The 22159-nt window shown below is 46.6% G+C and overlaps 2 protein-coding genes across 5 annotated transcripts in view; one reads left to right on the top strand and one right to left on the bottom strand.

Moving 5' to 3' along the window:
* DIAPH1 (diaphanous related formin 1) overlaps positions 1 to 13039 on the top strand; it is a 93542-nt gene extending 80503 nt beyond the window's left edge. Inside the window, exons 26-27 of the mRNA XM_088675044.1 lie at positions 2922 to 3008; positions 11476 to 13039. Of these exons, the coding sequence (XP_088531170.1) occupies positions 2922 to 3008; positions 11476 to 11657 (269 nt within the window). The 3' untranslated portion in view covers positions 11658 to 13039. The remainder of the gene's footprint in view (positions 1 to 2921; positions 3009 to 11475) is intronic.
* Positions 11942 to 22159, bottom strand: part of LOC118079314 (uncharacterized) — a 28451-nt gene continuing 18233 nt past the window's right edge. For 2 of the 4 annotated variants that reach the window (XM_088675041.1, XM_088675042.1), the window contains 3 exons: positions 19143 to 19289; positions 18657 to 18786; positions 11942 to 17993 (listed from right to left, as the gene is read on the bottom strand). In XM_088675041.1, coding sequence (XP_088531167.1) covers positions 17827 to 17993; positions 18657 to 18786; positions 19143 to 19193 — 348 coding nt within the window. In that variant the 5' untranslated portion in view covers positions 19194 to 19289 and the 3' untranslated portion in view covers positions 11942 to 17826. Of the gene's footprint in view, positions 17994 to 18587; positions 18787 to 19142; positions 19290 to 20264; positions 22143 to 22159 lie in introns of those variants that run through there. The other 2 variants (XM_088675043.1, XR_015951313.1) reach the window with 2 other exon arrangements.

Raw genomic sequence — 22159 nt, 5'->3', positions numbered from 1 at the left:
CAAGTAGATAAATAGGTACCGCTCCAGCGGGAAGGTAAACGGCATTTCCGTGTGCTGCTCTGGTTTCGCCAGAAGCGGCTTAGTCATGCTGGCCACAGGACCCGGAAAAACTGTCTGCGGACAATCGCCAGCTCCTTCGGCCAGTAAAGTGAGATGAGCGCCGCAACCCCAGAGTCGTCTGCGTCTGGACTTAATAGTCAGGGGTCCCTTTTAAGCTTTAATAATAATGAAAACTCTAACCATAAATAGCATAACGAGAGAAACAAAATAAAGCAACATGAACCAAGTCTGAGGCAAGGAGCAAGAAGAGACAGTTGGTCCTTCTTAACTGTCCTTCTTAACTGACACTGAAGGGAGGGGCTGATTCTGGAGCAAAGCACACAAGCATCCTCATGGATGCCTCCTTTCATGCCCCCCACCTCTGCCAGAGAAGCGCTGCCAGTATAGGTGTCGATTTCCTGATTTCCTGCAAGGTCTTGACTTGGTATTAGGCAAGCGTCCCCATGTTCCACTGCTGGGAATAGGATGTTAGACTAGGTGGGTCATTGGTCTGGTCCTGGAGGACTGCTGTGATTATTTCCCACTCGGAACGTTTTGCTCTCTTGACTGTTTCTTGCTTATCTCAGAGCTGACTGGTGGACACATTTCCTTTAAGAGGGCATTTTTATATGCATGCCTCTTAGCTGTCAAGGAAATAAACAACTGTCTGACTTTTAGAAGACATCTGAAGGCTACCCTGTTTAGGGAAGTTTTTAATGTTTGATTTGTTTATCGTGTTTTTAATATTCTGTTGTGAGCCACCCCTGAGTTGCTGGGGAAACCCAGCCAGATGGGCGGGATATAAATAATAAATTATTATTATTATTATAGCTTAGCAGGTTGAATGTGCCACAGATATAGGTCAGGTGTAGCAGGTTATTTTTGCCAGCAGGTGGCGGTGTGGATAATGGATTCAGACGGACTGAAAGTACCCAACAGATGTTCTAGTGTGATTTTATAGGTTTATGTTTAGCCAGGAGCTGTTGCCACGGAAACCAAGATTTGCAGGGCAGCCTGTGAATTAGTGTAACGCTTTCAGCGCCAGGCTGGCTGTGGATGGAAGCGGGGGGGATGACAACAATGGAATTAAATGAATTAGAAACATTTGTGCTCCTGCAGATAATGTAATCTTTGGGCTCTCCTTTTTTCAGCAGACATATTTGCAGGGCCTTTGTATCCCGGCAAGGATGTTAGATGGACCAGCTCCCCGAATGCAGAGACAGCGCCAAATCTGGCTTCATGAGTTTTCATTCTCAAAACTTTAAATGCTGCAATAATTTTTGCTTCTGCCATGTTTCCTCTCACCCCTCACAATGTCTGTAGAAGGTGTCGCTGGTTTCCCTTCTTTCTGTGAGAAGGGATGCCAAGCAAAGGCACAGCCCCCTCAGTTCTTTTTCCTGCATCTCCTTTGGACTGCTTTAGTGAGGTTATCCGCCAGAGGCTGAGCTGCTCGCCTGGCAAGAGAGGACCATGGCAGTGCACAGCTTCTGCCAAAGGAACAATGCAGGGGTCTCCCTTGGCACATGGTTTTTGGGCCAGGAGCATCCTTGTTGCTAGGGGAAGGCGATCAGTTGAGATAGGCCAGCTAATCTCCTTAGTAGCCAGAGAACCACTGAGAGCGAAAAGGAGATTAATGGGAAATGGATGTCACAAAAGCCCTGGGGATGCTAATCACATCAAGGCAGCAGAATAGCCCAGTAGCTGGGCCCATTAAAAGCTGCTGGGAGCCTGCCAGGAAGCCCCCCCCCTCCCACTGCAACATGTGTGTGAGAGGGGGGAGGGGGGGAGCTGCCTTTCAGAGGGATTCCTCCCAAGCCTGTCTTTAGGGATGGATGGACTGATCAATCTGTTATTTTAATGCATTTTGCTTTCCTTTTTTATGTCAAATCATGTGATGTTTTAGTGTGTGTGTGTGAGAATTAGGTCAGGTTCCTTTAAAATGGTGACCAGAGAAAAGGCTCCTCCATCCATCCTTGCCTGCCTTGCTAGTGCGGGGACAGGGGAGGCCTGAGCCATTCCTCAACCCTGTAATGGAATAGCTGGAATGAAGCAAGGGGAGCTGTGATTGGGGGGGGGGTCATCTCAGTTTTTGTGCTGATAAAGAAGGAATTTATTTCCTCTTACTAGTAGAATAGAAAGCATGATTGCTGAGGGCCAAACCAGCCGTGCTGGGGTGGGGGGAAAGCACTAAAGGAAAACCTGCCCCTTCCCTAGCCTTACCTTCTCAGAGTGGTGCTTTGAGACATTTTCTTCCTGCATTCTGACTTTGATTATCAGAGGTGAGTTTGGAGAAGATTTATTAAAGCAGTGAGGGTAAGGCAGGGGAGGAGTGGGGGTTTTCTCATCCCCCAACCTTTTAACATAAAAGTTAACACTAACACAAACTGGCAGGTATGGTTCTGAATCTAATGTACAGCAGAATTGTTTTTGGGATTACGGCTCTACATAGTGTGAGTGCCTAGTTTAATATTTCCCCATGTTATAAAAAGAACTTACTCCCCATGTCAGTTTGAAATCACTTTGAGAAGCATTTTAGTGTGGCTTTCTCCTTGACATGTCAATTTCCCACACGTTTAAAGTTTTGTTTGTTTGTTTGTTTACAAGGGAGTGCATTCAAATATAAAATCAATTCTCTCCCCAATACCTGCACCCTGAGCCAGAAAATATTTCACCTTGCACTACAGTATTTCTGAGCATTTGATGGGAGCCTGGTGGGTGATCTTCCCATGCGCTCTTTGTATGGGTGTCTTGGAAAGCGGTATTCACCTGATACACACTGTGGGAGGGCTTGGTAGATGGTGTCGTCTTTTGCATCTGTAAGAATGTGAAGGCAATGTGAGTCACCTTTTCTTTTTCTTTTTTTTTCTTTTTGCACTTTGCAGAGGGTGATGAAACTGGAGTTATGGACAGTCTAATGGAGGCCTTGCAATCAGGAGCAGCCTTCCGTAGGAAAAGAGGACCACGCCAAGGTATGTTCTGTTTGGCCCAGAATTCTGATCCTCTTGTTGATCAAACCTGAGTTGTGTGGAAGAAAGATGAAACTTCAGTCATGCCTAGAAGGCGTTTAACTCACCAAGCACATGTTTGTGGCATGATGGCAGCTCACAGTTTTCTGTCTTTGCCATTCTGCTGACAGTGTAAGAGGCAAGTTGATTAAAAAATAGTGTCAGTCTTCAATCTAAAAATCCTTTGCTTATCTTTGAAGTTCATTGAGTGACCTTGGGCCAATGTTCAATATTGGTTGTTGGTTTGTATTTATTTACAACATTATGAAGCATTTTTGTAGCGGGTACAATTGAGACCAGCTTCTTCACTTCAGAGTGGGTATTTGAGATTCGGGGAAAGACTAGACTTCTCTAACTCACCCATCAAACTTGATGGGTTTCACAGCTCTTGAATGCATACCTGTGGCAATGATTTGGTAGTTAATCTGTTTATAGATGCCTTTATGCCTGAAGTGGTAAGATGTTCTATGAAAAGCACGTTTGGGAGACTATTGGCAAAAGGATGCTTGCTGTGTTTCCATGCCAGGACTGTTGATTTGTCTTCAACTCCTTTTCCCTGCCTAACTGTTGCTTCCTCTTAATAGCCAGATAGTCTAAAAGCCAAAGGTACACCTTGCAGTTTCCTGGATTCTATAAGCCCTGCGAAAAATCTGGAACACTTTTAGCTGGTTGACCCTATGGATGAAAGGACATGTAACATGGGACAATGTGTTAAAGAGCTCTTTAACACAACTTCAGTGAGCAGCTCAAGTTGACTAAAATATGCAGTAATTACAAGATGAAATCAATAGTCCCAACACAATTTAAGCTATTACACACTCCCTGGTTCTTCTGGTGCAATTTGGCATTCAGGGTACAGACAATTTAAAAAGAAAGTTTGGATGACTTCACCGCTTTTTCCTTTTAAGTCTCTCTCGTTACTACAAGGAACCTCTGGGAGAGCTCATGTCCAGAAGGGCTGATTTTCACATGATTTCTGACAAGAAAAACCACAATTTGCTGATTCAGACAAAGCTGCTTCATGCAGTATTATATTTAATGCCCCATTAATATACAAGCTAACAAGATTGTTCATGCTTTTTCTGTAAAATGAAAGGTCTTCCTTCATGATAAGTAACATTTTCTCTGTGTCTGTGTGTGTATGTGTAGACATTTTAAAGAATTTATTTACAGGAAAACATGAAATAAGTGTAATTAATGTGTGTAAGAAAAGTGTAGTTTCACTGATACTTTATATTTACACACACACACACACACACACACACACACAAATATATACACATGTCTTTCCATTAACTGATCATTGAAATGTTACATTTAATTTAATAATGTGAAGTAAGAATTTGATAATATGCAGGTCTTTAGAAATTGATCAATTTAAGTGCTAACTAATTTTGTTAAATGTTTTAAAGCATGTTAGTTTCAAATTCTTATGGCATTCTGAGGTTAGAAATGGTTATGTATTTGATTAGTAATTTTCTGAAGAAGGAGACATTGCAAAACCCTATGTGTTGGGCACTAAATAGAAATAGTTCTGCATCAGTCGTTCTACAGTTTCACTTTGATGCAGCCACACTCACCTGAGGAGTTGTAGATAGCTTTCAGAAAGTTAGTCAAAGCAACCCAGAGCAGGTAACAGAACAAGAATGACTTACTGGTACGTTGTTGCAACCTTCTGCGTCATAGATAGTTAAGCTGAAATACTGAGATTTAAACTTCAGTACTAAGGTTTAAGCTGTTTTGGTCACCTTTTGGGTCAGTGGGATCAAGTTGGATGTAGATTGTGCTTCCCAGAGCAAGAGAGTCTTCACAATGATTTGCCTTTTGCATTATGGCAGGGAGGAAAGGAAAATAATTCCTAAGGCAGGGAAACGTTGAATGAGCTGGTCTTTTGAATAGGTAGGGCAGAGTTTGGTCTTCTTCACATACCACAGCAAGCCAAAGTAGTCATCTGTATTCAAGGTTTATCCTGTACTGTAGTTAGAAACTGTGGTTGTGGTTGGGGAACCTTCACTATGATCCCTGGTTTGGACAACATGCCATGTCAAACCTTGGTTTAGCTGCTGGCCTGTGCTGAGCAGCCGCAGTCTCCTTCTTGGAATAGTAGCAGCTGCAACAAGCCTGCCACAATCACTTTATTAGAGTATTTTAAGGGCTTTTTAGGATTAGGGTTGGACTCAAGTTGCTCTGCACTTTTTCAGCAGTGTTGAGGAGAGAACTCAGTCAGCATGCATGGCCTGATCTCTCAGCAGCAGCCAACCTTTAAGAGGGGCCCATATGTTGAACAGAGCAAGGCTTGAAGAGCTAAGCAGTACTGGCTCAATTCTTAGAGTATACCAAACTGCCATTTAAAAAGCTTAAATTTGGGTTGGTGTGACGTCTGAATGGAGCCACTGTTCATTCCCTGCTGCGTATTACTTGAAATTCCAGCCAGTTTCTGTGCTGCTCCATTCTGCAGGTGTGCCACATATTTCTGTCTATACAAATAATACAAATGGAGACGTGTCCTTATGCTACAGGTGGCACTGCAAAATACAGTGTGATGGCTTGCCCAGGTGAGCCGTGGAGGGACAACCGGAACATACTGCCCTCCATCCCTGTGCACACATTGGCCCTGCTCTGCTGGCTCCTCTAACTGCCAGCCCTGGGACCCTTGCCGCAGAGATATAGATGGCCAGTCTGGACAGTTTGGGGACCTTATGCTTCTCCAGCTGCCACTGATTAGGATGAAGAGTCAACCTGGCAGGAGGAGGAGCTAGGAAAGAAGGAAGGCGACCACCCATGCCAGTTAGGATGAAGAGTCTGTGCAAATAAATGGTGGCTGCAGCATCAGATGCCCAGGCCAGCTGGCAGTTTCTTCTGGCCTCTTCCCTGTGGCGCTTCTTCCTCTCGGCCAACTTCAACCTGGTAAAAGGCACTTCTAGGTGCAGAGGTCCCATGGGCCTATAGTCACAAAGATGTATAGGAGTAACCTAACCCCAAACTGATTCTGATTTCTCCAAAGCTACTTCTCTTTTCTGCTTCAGCCCAGTGGTGAGACTTGATTTCCAGGTTCGTGTATGCTCAGAGCTATGAAATTAATGGGAGCCAGCTAAATAAGATAGAGCAGAGATGTACTGCTGATCTCTCCAAAGGGTTTTGCTACTCTTTCACTGGAATCATCTACTGCTAACATTATGTGCCCTGAAAGAGAAATTGAGGCAGCCCCTCCTCATAAAGATCTGGGGGCAGGGAGGGATGCTACATCCTATCACTGCCACAGAGTAACTGCTTATCAACACAATTGGCTCTGATCTTTGACTTTGCTTTCGCTGATGAGCAGCTGTCGCTATTCAGTGGCGCTGGCATATTCACGCTAGGATGTGAAGGAATGAAAAAGCGAATAGCCCTTTGTGGGCTCCACTGAATAGCTTAAGTAGTTATTGTGGGATAAGTCAGCAGGGATATTGTTCCTGCTAGTTTATTAAGAAAGGCCTGCCAGTTGCTGCCGTCTGCAGGGAGGGGAATGCACAATAGCCTTGTGTCTGTCCCCAAGCAGCTTGGCTCAGCAATAGTCCCACAGTCATGGTTTCAGCCCGATTCAGACAGCCCTTCTGATTTTGATTACTCATCTTGTCATTGACTTCCACAGCCTTGACATCCTGCAGACCATCTGCTGTTGTGGTGATGGAGTTCAGATAATGAGGTCATTCCACTTCCTTGATCCAGCTCCTCTTGTTTCGTCTCTATCCGAAATAAAAACCATAACACCAGAAGCTCCAGTTTAGTCCATCCACATGTTTTAGACTTAGTTATTTCTAAGACAGGTGGTGGATCTGGGCTGTAATAGCACTTAAGTTTGTAGGTGAGTGCTCCCAAGATGGAATGCTCCATACAAAGGGGGGGGGGCGGCATCCCTTCACATAGAAATCTGGCATGTTAGGGAGAAGAGCATTTGTTCATATAAGCCCCTGTGCCCTGCAGTCTGAAGTGATACAGCCTGGGCATTCATTTTTAACCTCTGAGAACTAAAGCACTATGTAATGGTCCTATGCTGACTTTGTTGCAGGGGGGAAATGACTTTATCACCTGCTTTGTTCACATGTTTTGGCAGTCAGTATGGCACAAGCTCATGCTTTTGAATTGTGGGTCTCTGGCTGTCCCCCTGCTCCTCATATTGATGGAAGAATTAGAGACCGGTCAGCTGCGAAAGCCTGAACTGATCAAACGTACGCAGGGCCCTGTCTCTTGCAGTATCTTATGGGTCATAAGCCCAGTGCAAATGGATACAGAGCCCAGGTACTCTGAAATTCTGCAGAGGGGTTTCCTGTTGCCTCTGTTCTCTTGTGGGGAAGGCAGTCAGAGCTTTGGAGCATCCTGAACAGGTAACCTGATGGGCGCTTTTTTTATTTCCTCGCAGCAAACTCTGTCCTGTCCCTTTGTGAGGTGGAGGAACACACACCTGAGCGGGTAACCCATGGGCATGTGGATGTTCTTCCCTCCCACTCCCCTCCCATTTGTGTGTGACGTCCTCGTGTGCTGCAGGCAGGAAGTTTGGAAGAGGAGATTGGTGTTCAGGCAGCCTCCCATGCTGGGTTCAGCACTCTGCCCAGAACTGATTGCCTTTGGGCTTCCGAATGGGTCACCTTGAGTACACCCGACTCAATACAGTTGGTCCTTTTGAAGTGTGGATCCTTCCTCACTTCTGTCTTGGAGCATGGGCCTGCCCTGCCCAGGACAACCTTCCTGGTTCTCCTGGCTCCTTCCGAGGCTGTTTCCTTGCCGTCTTTCTCCTCGCCCTCCTCCCTCCTTGCCGGCATGTGCAGTGTTCCCAACTCCAATACCGCAGTGATCCATCATCCAGGCAATGCAACTGGCTGACACCTCTATGTATTCCTTTTTGTCTTTATTGCTTCGTTTATTTACAACCCTGAGCTCTACAAGCTCTACGGCTACAGGAAACATTTCTCAGGGTTTGACCTTCAAGGATAGCTAGTACAACTTGGTAGGCAGGCACAAGCAGGTGACGAGGAGCATTTTCTTTGCCTTTAGAATGGTCATTCTTCTGCCAGTTGCATGTTTGCATGATGTTCAGGTGTTTGCTCTTGATGCGACACCAGAAGTGTGCCCTTTCTTTCCGTGTCTGGTGAACTGAACTCTCCACGGAGCTGCAGCATCTCAGACCGGCAACCAGAGCTGCCAGTTGGTTCTCCTCCCATGGTTGTCTTCGCTTCTGCATTCTTCTTCCCAAACCCTGGAGTTTTCGCTAGACTTCTGTTTGTGATCAGGTTTATGGGCACACTCATGTGGTACAGTGCCATAATGTAAAAGTGTGTATGTTGCACGAGTTATGATCTCTGTGTTGAGTGTTTGTTTGTCTGTCTTGGCAGGCCAAAATGACCCCTCCAGCTTCCCAGATCCTCCTTAACCTTCTCTTCTCTATGACTGAACCTCTAGCCACGGTCCCTCATGATGCTTAGAGTTTGTGATCTGTATGATCTCTAGTTTTAAGAGGTATCTTCACAGCTTAACAGAAGTTCCTGCTTTGGTATCATACCCCAAACCTGGTATGCCCGTACCTTTCTTTGAAGCAGGAAGTGCAGTGTTGCTTTCTTGTGACTGTAATAGGTGCAGGCATGGGACATTCTCTGTGCATTGTCATTGTCAGAACTGCAGGTGGAGCAGAGGGAAGAGGGTTTGATTTCGTTGACCAAAGCCTCTTAGGGGTCAGCCTGCATGGCAACAGGTACCAAAAATCCAGTCAAGAAGAGGCAATAACCTACAGGGGGAGAGTGTACTGACATTGGATTGAAATGTGATGATATGATATGAGCTAGAAGCTATCCATATTTATACTGGAAGACATCCACTTCTCTACACAGTCTGTGCCAAAACATGTGTCTCAGGAGTGTCTCTTCTGAAGCAGGTGGTTGTGCCCCTTCCTAGAGGTAGCGTGTTCTAGGAGACGGTCCTACCAAGTGGTTCGTGCTGCACAGAACTGTGTGTATACACAAGTGTTTTGTCTCTTCAGAAGACAGTCATTAGCAGAAAGGCTTCATTTCGGAAAACAATGGAGCTGTTTTTCCTCTGAGAGCCACTTTTGCAGAATCAGTTTGCTGTATCCCTTTTTCAGCTATGTAAGCCCTCGTAAATAAAATAGGACAAAATGGTGCCATTCACTACAGCCCTTTCTCCAGCCCACAAAGCCAGAAACCTTGTTTTTTGTGAAGATTGGGCCAGTTCTTACTCATTTTCCAGGCCAATAATTCCAAAACATCAAAGTGCTTGAATATACATAGTTTTAGCAGTGAGGTACAAGAACATTTTCAGCTGGCGCTGGAAAGAGTACAGTGGAGACACCTGCTTGATCTCCCTAGGCAGGGAGCTCCCAATGCAGGTGCTGCCACACTAAACAATCAAGTTCGTTCAGATGCAGAACAGGCACCTGCAGCCGTGCCATTTCTGGTGATAAACCTTTATGTCCAAGTGCAGGCAACCTACTTGGGGAAGGTCTACAGCAGGGGTCCCCAAACTTTTTAAACGGGGGGCCAGTTCACTGCCCCTCAGACACTGTTGGGGGCCGGACTATAGTTTGAAAAAAAAAATATGAACAAAGTCCTATGCCCACTGCACATAATTTATTTGTAGTGCACAAAAAACAGGAAAAACAATGCAATATTTAAAATGAAGAATGATTTTAATCAATTCAACATGAACTGTATTTCAATGTGAAGTATGGGCCTGCTTTGGGCCTGCTCTCTCTCCTCAAACCACGTGAAATCTGACCCCACAAACCTGACCCCCTCCCAGGTCACCTTGCATCAGGGCAGCTGGTTTTCCAGAGCCTAAGCTACAAGATTGGGTCACTGGCAGCTTGAATTTGCACAAGCCACTCTCTCTCTCGGCTTTAGCCTCCACCTCTCCTGTCTGCAGTGGGGGGTGGAGGTGGGAAATAACACAGGCCTACCTTACAGGGTTGTTGTAAGGATTACATAACCATAATATCATAAGCAAAGCAAAGCTGCTCCTGACAGCTGTCTCCCTGGCACAGAATCCGCTCAGCTCCCTCCAGTGTTTTGCAACCTCCTAATAAAGAAGGGGAACTCCCGTCCCCAAACAACTGCTTTGCTGGAACCCCACCCACTTCACATAAACATCCGCCTTATAAAAGGTTCTGCCCCTGTCACATCAACACACCCCATATACTCTGTTTGGACAACCGCCAGCCCCCTCCAAAAGCCACATCCCCTCCCCACCAGTTCTGGCTCAGAAAGTGGACTAGCATATTCATAGCCAAAGGTAGGGAAGATCTCTGGGAAGCGCTATGCCAGGCATAGGCAAACTCGGCCCTCCAGATGTTTTGGGACTACAACTCCCATAATCCCTGACCACTGGTCCTGTTACCGTAGCTAGGGATGATGGGAGTTGTAGTCCCAAAACATCTGGAGGGCCGAGTTCGCCTATGCCTGCGCTATGCAATTTGCTTTGCAGCCAAAAGCTCTTTTTTTAAAAAAACCACCCACAGATCTTGAATTAAAGCCACTGCTGCTTAAAAGCACCTCGTGTTTGAGACGCTTATTCTCCGACAACTTACAAAAAAGCGTATTTTAACAAAGCCACCTCAACCTCTTCCTGCCCATTTTCCTCATGCTCTAACCATGATCTTTGCCCAGCAAGCCCCACACGAACGACAAGGAGTTTTGTAACTGGGATTGAGAATGGAGAAAGCCGGAGAAGGATGGAGAAGAGGGAGGTCATCTTCCCTGAGCTAGGCTGGGCTCCGCAGGCGCCTCCTCCTTTGCCTCTGCCCCACAGTGTCTGGGCCGAGTTCTTTGCTGCAGCAGCATGCTGCTGCTTGAGATCCGGGAGGACCCATTAGACAGCGGCGGGTTCTACAATTGCTGGGCGGGCCGGGTTCAGGACCCTGGTGGGCTGGATGTGGCACACGAACCATAGTTTGAGGACCCCTGGTCTACAGTCTTATTTTTTCAGCCTACAGTTGTTGTCTGTGCTTTCAAGAACTACTGTTTAGTGAATTGGCACTTTTAATTAAATAATTATCGCTGACTGGGTACTTCCTGCATTTCATTCCACTCTGACCTCACTGTTTCAACCCCTCCCCCTGCCCCAATACATACATAGCTGAGGATGGCAGGCATCTGATGAAGTGAGCTGCAGTCCACAACAGCTTGTGCTGTAATAACTTTGTTAATTTTTAAGGTGGTTTTGCTGCAACAGAGTGGAAACAGCTGCCCCTCTGGAAATGCCTGCAATGGTGTTATGTTGGGGTCGATTATGTGGAGAGGTTGGGTGGTAAATTTCAGTGCTTCATGTCTCCTTTTCTTCCGAGCAACGCCTACCAAAGTGCTGCAGCGTGTTCTTCTGCTTTGGACTTCCTTTGGGAGTTTTAACTTTGTCTCTCTTCCTCCCCTTGCCTCTCTCCCCACCTCAGCAAACAGAAAAGTTGGCTGTGCCATCACCTCATTGCTAGCCTCGGAGTTGACAAAGGAAGATGCTCTGGGTTCAAGCAAGCAAAGCAAGAAGCTAAAGGAGGACAAAGACGGAGAAGCAGAAGCCCCCAATGGAAATACTCCAGATGAAACTTCCAAGGAGGGGAACAGCCGCCAGAGCTAGAGCCAGGCTAGGACTAAAGCCTGTGGCAGGAGAGAGACAGACACATGGCAGAGGAATTAAAAAACACTGAGTCACTTTGCAGTCTTTGATTTTACTTTTCACGGGCATGAGACGAGGAGACAAATAATGTAATCACTTCTGCCTTGCCCCCTTTTAGGGCTGTTTTACAACTTCTTTTAAGCTTTTTTATACCACAGTACAGGACATCTCATCTCAAATCTGCCACCTGCCTTTCTCAAAATCAGAACTGCAGAGCTTTTCTGCTGAGCATGCACCATAGTTTTGAGCAAAGATGAGAGCTGCTGCTGTGTTGGCTCTCACAGCTGCAGGCAGGGTGGGGAGGACCATACCATTGGGTAGCAAGGGTAATTCAAAATGGAACCTGTGGGCCCCACACTGCCTTGTCGAGCGTGGGTGATGGGAAGCAAGGTCACAATTTGATGCCCCAGCCTCATGCTGCCTTCCCAGTGCCAACGAAGCATCACATGCTGCAGAGGGATGCAAAAGGCCTCTAGGGCCGTTTGTTGGACCCCACTGTTCTCTGGTTTCTCTCCCCTCTTGAGATGTCCTGCACTATGGCATCAAAAGGCTTAAAATGTCTCCACAGGCACTGTTCTCTGAGACAAGCAGCATCAAACATCTGGCATAGGGTTATGGTTGGCCAGTTGGAGAGGGCAGGGCAAGGTCAGAAGAACTGTAGGCCCGCCTCTTCCTCTGTAGTCAGTTCTGACCTCTTCCTGCCCTCTCCAACTGGCCAAACACAACCCTATGCCAGATGTTTGATGCTGCTTGTCTTCATCCTCAGAGAAGAATGCCTGTAGAGACATTTTAGTGTTTTAGGCATGTAGGCACCAACTGGTGGCTTAACTTGGCCTGGTCCTACAGAAATCTTCCACCTTCCCCCCTGTAGGGACAGGTGAACAGAACTGAGTCATCTTGGTGGGTTTCTTTTGATGCCTGCAGCAGGACATGGCAAGACTCAATCCTCTCCCCTTGAAATCTAGTCGCCTGAATGGGGGGTTTGATGTAGAGCAGTTACCCACAGCATCACATTTGCTTGCTGGCGCCTTGGTCACCCTTTCCCAAAGGGGACAGAAATTAGAAGGCTGTGTTTTCTAGGGGTGCTCAGGGAAAAGCAAAGCAATAGGATGCTTCCCAGCATGGAGGGGTGATTTTGTCTGCTGCAGACTGCCAACCTACTTTTTATTGTAGTTTTTGTTTTATTTCATAAGTAAAAAATAATAATGAGTCATTCACAGTGCTTAAGTTATATTTCAGAAGTGTAAAAATTATAATTGATAGAATATTTGGTGTGTTTTTTTCTGGAGAGGGGATATAATAATTATTTTGCTCAAAAGTTTTAATAAAAAAAAGTTATTTGCTCCCTGTGTTCCTTTTATATAATTAGGCAATACAGTGGGCCCATTATATGTCATCATATTTCCAGAACAGGAGCCCTAAATACCCAATATAATTTGATTGATTGATCTGATCATGATGATGATAAGTCTCCTTTGGGAAGGTCAGTTCAGATAAACCCCCTCACGTGTTCAGAAAACCGGAGGGAGACACAGGGAGGCTAGCCTTACAAACAAAACAGCCATCACCCATGCACATGAAAAGTATTCTGCACCCCTATTCCTGCATGTGTAGCGCTCCACACAATGAAGATCCTGATTTGTCCAGGATCCCTGCTTGCACAGTGGTGGTTAGGACTGTGACCACCAGACTCTGCAGCCCTGGCTTCCCCATCAGTGTCTGAGGACACTTGTGTGAACACCCTTAGGCAGCCCATTTGTTCATCTAAGCAGGCGCCCTATACTCTAGCTGTGCATACGGTACAGACCCTCTTCCATCAAATCCACAACCTTGTGTAGTTTCATCATAGCTATATGATGGAAAACAGAAAATTTACAAATAAGCAGTTTGGTTTTAAGGTAGGAGGACTGAATGGAAAATTCAGTGTCTCCATTGCACTGCATGGGAGAAAGGCACCACCCTTTAAAAAGTAGTATGTGAAGGCTTAAGGTGAGGCCATCTCCTTGGAGAACTCTGTTGCCCTTTTTTGGGGGGGGTACATTCTCCCCTCTCCCACCCTTGGGTAAGCCAATAGACACTGGTTTCTCCATTGATCTGCATGGGATGAAAGGAAGGTTCACCTCCCAAACTAAGTGGCAAAACCCATTCCCACCCAGGACCCTGGTGCAATAGGACCCTTGCTGGAGATGGGGAGATGGGGTGGGCTTTTGCCCTTCGCTGGCTGTTTTTGGAGTGCCCTTTTCTCCCACCCACCCCCTAGCAAATAAATGGAGACATCACTGCTCTTTAAAAACATTTAGGTGGTATTGCACAATTGTATATACAGTGGTACCTCGGTTTGCGACCGCAATCTGTTCCGTGGAGGCGGTCGCTCACTGAAGCGGTCACTCACCAAAGGCACGCTTGTGTGCGAAGCGCCGATAGAGCGCTTCTGCGCGCTGCGCAGATCGCATCTGCACATCCAACGCCGCGGAACCCGGATGTAAACACTTCCGGGTCCGCGGCGGTCGCTCGCCGAAGCAGTCGTAAACAGAGGTAGGTGTAAACCGAGGTTTGGCTGTACAGACAGAAAAGTGTATTGGCCACCACAGTTGTACCAGTGGCATAGGAAGGGGTGTGTGGTGGGTGCGGGTCATCCCAGGTGTCATCACTGAGGGGGGTGACAAAATGGCAAAAATATGTGACCCCATGTCATTCTGTTGAATTCAGACGTGTAGCAGGGGGGGCGCACTGGGCGTCACACTGTGGGGGGCAGCACTTACCGTGAGGCATGACCTGCAGCGCACCCAAGCCATGGAAACCAAGGTACCATTGTATTTAGAAGACGGAATAAAAATGAAGGGGTTGATTAAATGATGCCAACTAGAAAAGTGGTATGTTGACTGGCAATGCCTTCACCTGCCCCTGGCGGAAGAGTAGCACCAAGGCTTCCTGTGCAAGCAGAGATTGTGCTTCTCTTCCACTAATGGAAAGTTGAGATGCTTCCAGATGGCAGTTTATCGTAAGATTGCCACTTCTCGTGCATGCGAGTTTATTGCAGCCTCTACGCAAGGCCATTGGCATCAAAAAGCCAGCCTCTATTCTGGCAAGTTAAAAAAGAAATAAAGCCTGTCATCAACTGCTCATTTGCAAATAATGTCCCAGTCTGGAAGCACCCTTGGACTTCCTGAGAAGAGACAGAAGAAAACGGGAGCAATGGCTGGTTGGTGACATGAAGATGCCCCATGAAAAGGTGAGTGGCCAAAGCAGGGCAAATGCCCACTAAGAACCTTGTCTGGACACGCCAGGCGAGCAAATACAAAGACATTGGAAAGCCAGGAGTGGCTAAGCATTTTCTGGTGGGGAGAAGGCAAATTGAAACTAATGGGGAGCTGGATGAAATCTCGCGTATAGCCTGAATAAGTGATCCCAAGAGGCTCAAATGCCTCTCGTTTCAGTGGGCTTTGTGTACTCTTGAGGACTGGGCAGTTATGGAGAGAGATGAGCAGATGTCCTGCTTCTTCTAAATGACTCTTTAAAAACAACACTGTAAATCGAGCAACAGAGCAAGATTCTCTACAGCTAATCCCAACAGGAGCTGAGGAACAGAACTAAGGGAGCTAAAGCCAGCTCTCTGTTTCTCCATAATTAATTAATATCTGTCCTAGTTTCACTTCTCTCGTTCATGTGAAACTGTTGCTATGTTATAAATATATATGTCCTGGACTCTCTCACAGCACTTCTCTCATTAGTAGATCAGTGTGTGTGTGTGTGTGTGTGTGTGTGGAAGGGGGTGGTATTTCTTCCCTCTTGCTATTTCTAAAACCTGAAAAGTGGGTTGCTGGGGCCTGTGGCTCTCTTGGTCCAGCACACAGACAGGATCAAGGCCAATTTTCCACCGCCTCAAGTTTGACACAAATATAAGGGACCAGGAAATTGCAGGCATCTTCCTTCCCAGCATGACTTCCTCAGGATTTTAAAATAGATTTTTTTTCTCCTGTCGGCAAGAGTAAACCCAGGTGCATCCAGAGGAAATGGCTTGGCCTCTGGGGGAAGCTTGCAGGGAGCAACAGGGAGGCCTGCAGCCAAGAGCCAGCTCTTCTTTTCCGGTGGGATGTTTTTGGTTCCTTTACACAAGCCAGGCCTGTGACCTGCTCTGTGTATCAGATGCCGGAATTGAGGAAGGAGAGTGAATCTCATTGTGGAAACCTAGAGGGGAATGGCAGGCAGCCCCTTTTCCTGGCTGGTGTTGCAGAATTGTCTTGAATTATTCATCTCTTCTTGCCCTCCACAAGCAACAGAAGCCTCTGCTCGCTGCAGGATTATAAAAGATGGAGGGAGAGTGAGGAGGCTGACAGGAGCAGACATCCTCACCAAGAGCAAAATGGGTCTGGGAATTCTCTGTGCATACATGGAAAGGCACCAGCAGGGGGCACCCAGGAGTCATAGGCACAGCCTGACCCACTTTCCCATAAGAACAAGCAAAGTTCTGCATGGAGACCGGCTGTTTTCATATAAATAAAAAATGGACTCCAGAACAAAAGGATCCTTTAATGAATGGAAAAGAACCAGAAGAAAGCAGAATGGCTTATTCCTCTTGGCAGAGGTGGAGGGGGCCGACACAGGAGCTGGAGAAAATGACCAATGTTATTATACATACATGCATACATTCTCTCTCTCTCTCTCTCTCTCTCTCTCTCTCTCTCTCTCTCTCTCTCTCTCTCTCTCTCTCTCACACACACACACACACACACACACACACAAACACACACACCTCCCTTATGTTTCCCCTCCAATATCCCCCTCCCCATGCTGCCCAATCCTGCAGAAACAAGAGAATCCCTGGTTCCCTGTCTCCTTCCATTCCCCAGCTGAGCCTGCTAAAGGATAGACACATTCTGCAGGGATTTCAGGCATTGACTTCACCTGGCTTCCCTGCCAGTGGTGGAGGCAGTTGGGTAGGCAGGACTGATGCAAGGGGGGGGCACCTTTCTGGTGCCTACTGCTTCACCCCATCGCATGGGTGCAACTGCACAGTCTGGATTCTGCCCCCCCCCCGGGTTCTCAGATCTCAGTGATGCCTTGTGCAATGCCAGATTGGGATCCCTCCCCACCTCTCATGCGCCATTCTAAATAGCCCATTGCTGTTGGTGTCTGCTAGGATTAGTGAAAACCAGGTGTGGGTGGTAGCTAACACCTCAAAAGATTCACAAGCATTGCCACTATGTTGGAGGGCCTTACCAGCACGGGAGCTGGACATCTAACATGGTAAGCTGATTATGGGATGCTGTTTTTGAAGAGGAAAGTTTAACTGCACACCAGGTAATTAAATTCAGTGCACTCTTGTGACACAGGAAACTGAATCACTTTTTACAGCAAGGCAACTGATTGTTCCCAACCGGAGAAGTCTAGACTACTTGCTGTCCTGAGCTTCTTCAGGAGGAAGGGCAGGATATAAATATAATGTTGTTTAGTCGTTTAGTCGTGTCCGACTCTTCGTGACCCCATGGACCATAGCACGCCAGGCACTCCTGTCTTGCACTGCCTGCCGCAGTTTGGTCAAACTCATGTTGGTAGCTTCGAGAACACTGTCCAACCATCTCGTTCTCTGTCGTCCCCTTCTCCTTGTGCCCTCAATCTTTTCCAACATCAGGGTCTTTTCCAGGGAGTCTTCTCTTCTCATGAGGTGGCCAAAGTATTGGAGCCTCAGCTTCAGGATCTGTCCTTCCAGGGAGCACTCAGGGCTGATTTCCTTAAGAATGGATAGGTTTGATCTTGCAGTCCATGGGACTCTCAAGAGTCTCCTCCAGCACCATAATTCAAAGGAATCTATTCTTCGGCGATCAGCCTTCTTTATGGTCCAGCTCTCACTTCCATACATCACTACTGGGAAAACCATAGCTTTAACTATACGGACCTTTGTTGGCAAGGTGATGTCTCTGCTTTTTAAGATGCTGTCTAGGTTTGCCATTGCTTTTCTCCCAAGAAGCAGGCCTCTTTTAATTTCGTGACTGCTGTCACCATCTGCAGTGATCAAGGAGCCCAAGAAAATAAAATCTCTCACTGACTCCATTTCTTCCCCTTCTATTTGCCAGGAGGTGATGGGACCAGTGGCCATGATCTTAGTTTTTTTGATGTTGAGCTTCAGACCTTATTTTGCGCTCTCCTCTCTCACCCTCATTAAAAGGTTCCTTAATTCCTCCTCACTTTCTGCCATCAATGTTGTGTCATCTGCATATCTGAGGTTGTTGATATTTCTTCCGGCAATCTTAATTCCGGCTTTGGATTCATCTAGTCCAGCCTTTCGCATGATGAATTCTGCATATAAGTTAAATAAACAGGGAGACAATATACAACCTTGTTGTACTCCTTTCCCAATTTTGAACCAATCAGTTGTTCCATATCCAGTTCTAACTGTAGCTTCTTGTCCCACATAAAGATAATAATAAATATAATAATAAATAATAAATATATAATAAGCAACAACAATAATAGCAACAACATCTTTGGATTCTTGGGGGCAAGGAAGCCTGGTCCATAGTTCCCATGGAGAAGCCCACAGAGTAACCAGGTAAACAGCCACGGCCCAGTATGCCTGAAGGAGCGTCTCCACCCCCATCTTTCTGCCTGGACACTGAGGTCCAGCGCCGAGGGCCTTCTGGCGGTTCCCTCACTGCGAGAAGCCAAGTTACAGGGGAACAGGCAGAGGGCCTTCTCGATAGTGGCGCCCTCCCATCAGATGTCAAGGAAATAAACAACTATCTGACTTTTAGAAGACATCTGAAGTCAGCCCTGTTTAGGGAAGCTTTTAATGTTCAATGTTTTATCACTAATAATAATAATAATAATCTGTTGCAAGCTCCCCAGAGATGGGTGGGGTAATACTAATAATATAATAACAGTACATAATAGTAATAATAATAATAATAATTTATTATTATTTCAAGAAGATGACTTTACTGAAACTTGGTGTGGTTTTACTTTGTACATGAGTAACAATGCACAAACTCTGCTGGACAGCTATGGTGAGATGTAATTGCTTGAACTTTGTAGTCTGAGAAGGGAAGGGAGGTGAGGTGAGGGGCTTTGTTCTTGTGTTACTCTCTGTATCCTGTAAAATAAAGGAGAAAGGTTGAATAAGAACATCAATAAGAACATCAAAAAAAAAATCAGCTGAGCTTAAATACTAGAAAGATGGAGGCCTTGTAAGCGTTTGGTTCTAGTTCGGCTGGGCTCCTCTTGATGAGCCTGGGGCACTCATGGATCCAGCCTTCCCACTAGTGCCTTCTGCCAATGGTGAATGTTCCTGAACCAGAATATGCTGGCCACAGTTCTTGTAACATCCTTTATGGAACACACTGTGACTATTGCCAGACTGCAGGGGCCAAACTGCCCACTACTGAATATAAATTTATTCATAACAATCTGGATATTTCTCAACCAAAAGAGCAATTTTTTTCATTTTACCTGTTCCTTGCACGAGGAGTGCTTGGTTGGTTGTAGCAGCAAAAAAGCCATGGTGAACTATTTCCCAAAGAACATCAGAAGATACTGCTGGGCCGGCCTCTGCCCCATCCACCCAGCCTCCTGTTCCTGCAGTAGCCAGACAACCACCTGTGGGAAACCTGCAAGTTAGGACCTGAGAGCAAAAGCACTCTCCCCTCATAATCAGCGAGTTTTGGGTGGAAATGTATTTGTTATTTTCTCTTCAAATTTATCCTTCAAATATTTGTCTTTGTTTTCATGTTGATTGCTATATTTGTTATATGTGAGAAAATCAATTTACATCATTGATAAAAAAAACCATGAAAGTTCCATTTTAGCTGCCAAGAAGACCAACTCCTGTTCACAATAAAGGTAAAAAAAGAAAAGAAGGTAAAGGCCCCTGGATGATTAAGGTGACTATGGGGTGTAGCGCTCATCTCGCTTTCAGGCCAAAGGAGCCGGCCTCTATCCACAGACAGCTTTCCGGGTCATGTGGCCAGCATGACTAAATCGTTTCTGGTTTAGACCACAGCGCCACCTGTGTCCTTGTTCACAACAAACCTGGCTTCCTTTTATAATTTCTGGTGCTTGACTCTTCCTTGGCCTTGCCCCTAGAATGCCCATATCAGAAGCCAGAGTAACAATGTCTCCTGTTTCACAGCAGCCCTCGTTTCTTCATATAACGCTTTATTGGAAGTTGTAAAAGGAATACAGTTGCAGCAAATAATGCAAATAAGTAGACCATAACGGTCTTATCTCATTCACACATAAGGAAAGCCATAAATCAAATTGAGAATGATATCTCAGGCATGTGATTCATTGTTAGTGGTCAATATGCATCTTCTCAGTTTGTGAACAGATTCAAACAAGAAAGAAAAGCAAAAACTGTTAACACTGGACATCGCACAGCCAAATATTTCTAGTGTTTTGGCTTAATTATAACAGGTTTGTATCTCAGCTATTCCAGGTGAGCATCACATCAAATGGTCGGTATATTCGGAATAAATAGCTGAAGCAGCGCACAGGCGCATCTTTCTTGCAAAACAAGGAAGGCTTGTTTTGCCTTCATTGTAATTGGGAGAATTGCAGCTGTCAATGACTCACGGAGCAGATGCTTCGTTCCTCGCTGCTTGGGGGCATTCACAAACCCTGCGCGCACGCGCACGTGGCGGAAGACTTTTCGCCCCTGCTGCTCTCCCCAAATCCAGCCCCGCTTTCCTGGCTGGCTGCCGCCGTCTTCTCCGCCACCAGGGGGCTCTGCGCGCCGCACTGGGCTGAGCAAGGAGCGAGCAAAGCAGGCGGCGACCCGCAGCGGCTGCAAGGGCCGGGAGGCGCGCCTGTGTGTGTGTGTGTGCGCGCGCGCGCGCGCCGGGAAGGTAGGATGCCCGCCTGCCGCATTGTAAGAAAAACTGGTTCCCCTGGATGGCGACTGAATAATGTTGTGAAACACACCCAGTGACCCAGCTCTCCCTCGCCCACAGGCACGCGCACACACAGCGATGCTGGGAACTCCCGGGGTTTTTGCAAATCCATGGTTCCTTCCTGCTGCAGCCAGCCGTGCCAGCAATTCCAGCGGCGGAGAGTGCCTTTATTGCGCAAGGCAGGAAGATGGATCCGCGGTGGGGCTTCCTCGGGTCCTTCCTGAGCACGCGCTTCTCCCATTAAGTCGAAGGCGATGGAGCTGTTGCTGCTCCGGGCGGGGCGCGGGGAGCCGTCCTTAACTTCTAAACGGGGAGATGTGTGGGGTTTTGAGGGATGTGGGACATTTCGCTCTCTGCCTGCCCCCAGAAACCCACTGCAGGGCCAGATAGTGAAAGCTAGGTTGCGATTATGCAGTACAATGGTCAAGGCAAGGCATTCCTCAGACGCACGGACTTTTTATTACTTGAAAAGGTGAGGTTCCAGAGCAGGGCGCTTCCTCCAGCTAAACCCTGCTTATGCTAGTGCTCCTCGAGACTTGCTTTTATCTCACAAACATGAGGGTCTTTTAAGGCGGTGGTGTTTCAGGGGGAAAGTAACTGGCAGGAAAAAGGTTGACTCCCCCACCCCCCACCCTATCCTTTTCTGTTGCAAAGCTCCGTCTCCCAAGAACACACTTTTTGCAATGGTGAAAGGGCCCGTGAGGTTCTTGCAGTGCTCGCTTTCATATCAGCTGGCCCCTAGTTGCATGACAGACAGGTGAGCCTCTTGGGCTTCTCCTTGGGGGCGCTTCCTGCTATTCCCAGGTGATTTATTCCTATGTCCAACAGGGAATGCCTTCCATTCCAGATATGTTTCGTTAAAGGCTTTTGTTTCTGTTGCAAGCCTGAAATTGCTCCAGCTTTTTCATTAAAGAGAAAAGGCCAACCATAACACGACTTGCATTAAAGGCTGCTTGGATTGTAACCTTCCATTGAAAGAGCTCTGCAGCTCACACAGAACCATCCAATTCCTTGGCAACCTGCCATGCTAAGGCTCCCAGTATATCTCTACAATTAGCCAGCGGAAAAGAAAATGTGAGCCCTTAGCTCTGGGACATAGGAGGAAGAGAGGTCCTCTGGTCATATGCAGAGTGCATTTCCACAAACACTGAGTATTAGTCACAACCCACCTAGGATTGTGGGATTTAAGAGCAAGGCTGCCAGATGGGAAGATGCAAGCTCTACAGAGGCCCAATTCCCATCACTGTTTTGTTTTTTGTTTTGTTTTTTTTTTAAAAATGAAATAACCACTGTCAGTTTCTCTAAACACTAGTCCCATTTCAGACAGATAGTTAGCACAGTGGTGCACTCTTCTCTATATGCCACTGCATTTATTCTCAGTGGTTGTAACTGCTGTGGACACTCTTTCATGGTTTGGGAAGCAGCATGTATTTTTCTCTTCTCTACTACATGCTGCGGCTCACCCTCTAATTCAAAAGGCTGCTGCTGAGTGGATCTCATCACTTTGCAGCTACACAACATGCACAAACCTCCCCCCCCCCCATGTCCATGGAAGGAAAAAGTGCATCAGATTTTCCC

Source organism: Zootoca vivipara, chromosome 8 (assembly GCF_965207765.1).
Source record: "Zootoca vivipara chromosome 8, rZooViv2.hap1.1, whole genome shotgun sequence".
In the NCBI taxonomy this organism is placed as follows: domain Eukaryota; kingdom Metazoa; phylum Chordata; class Lepidosauria; order Squamata; family Lacertidae; genus Zootoca; species Zootoca vivipara.
Note: the sequence above shows the minus strand (reverse complement) of the source record. Positions and strands in the feature narration are given on the sequence as shown.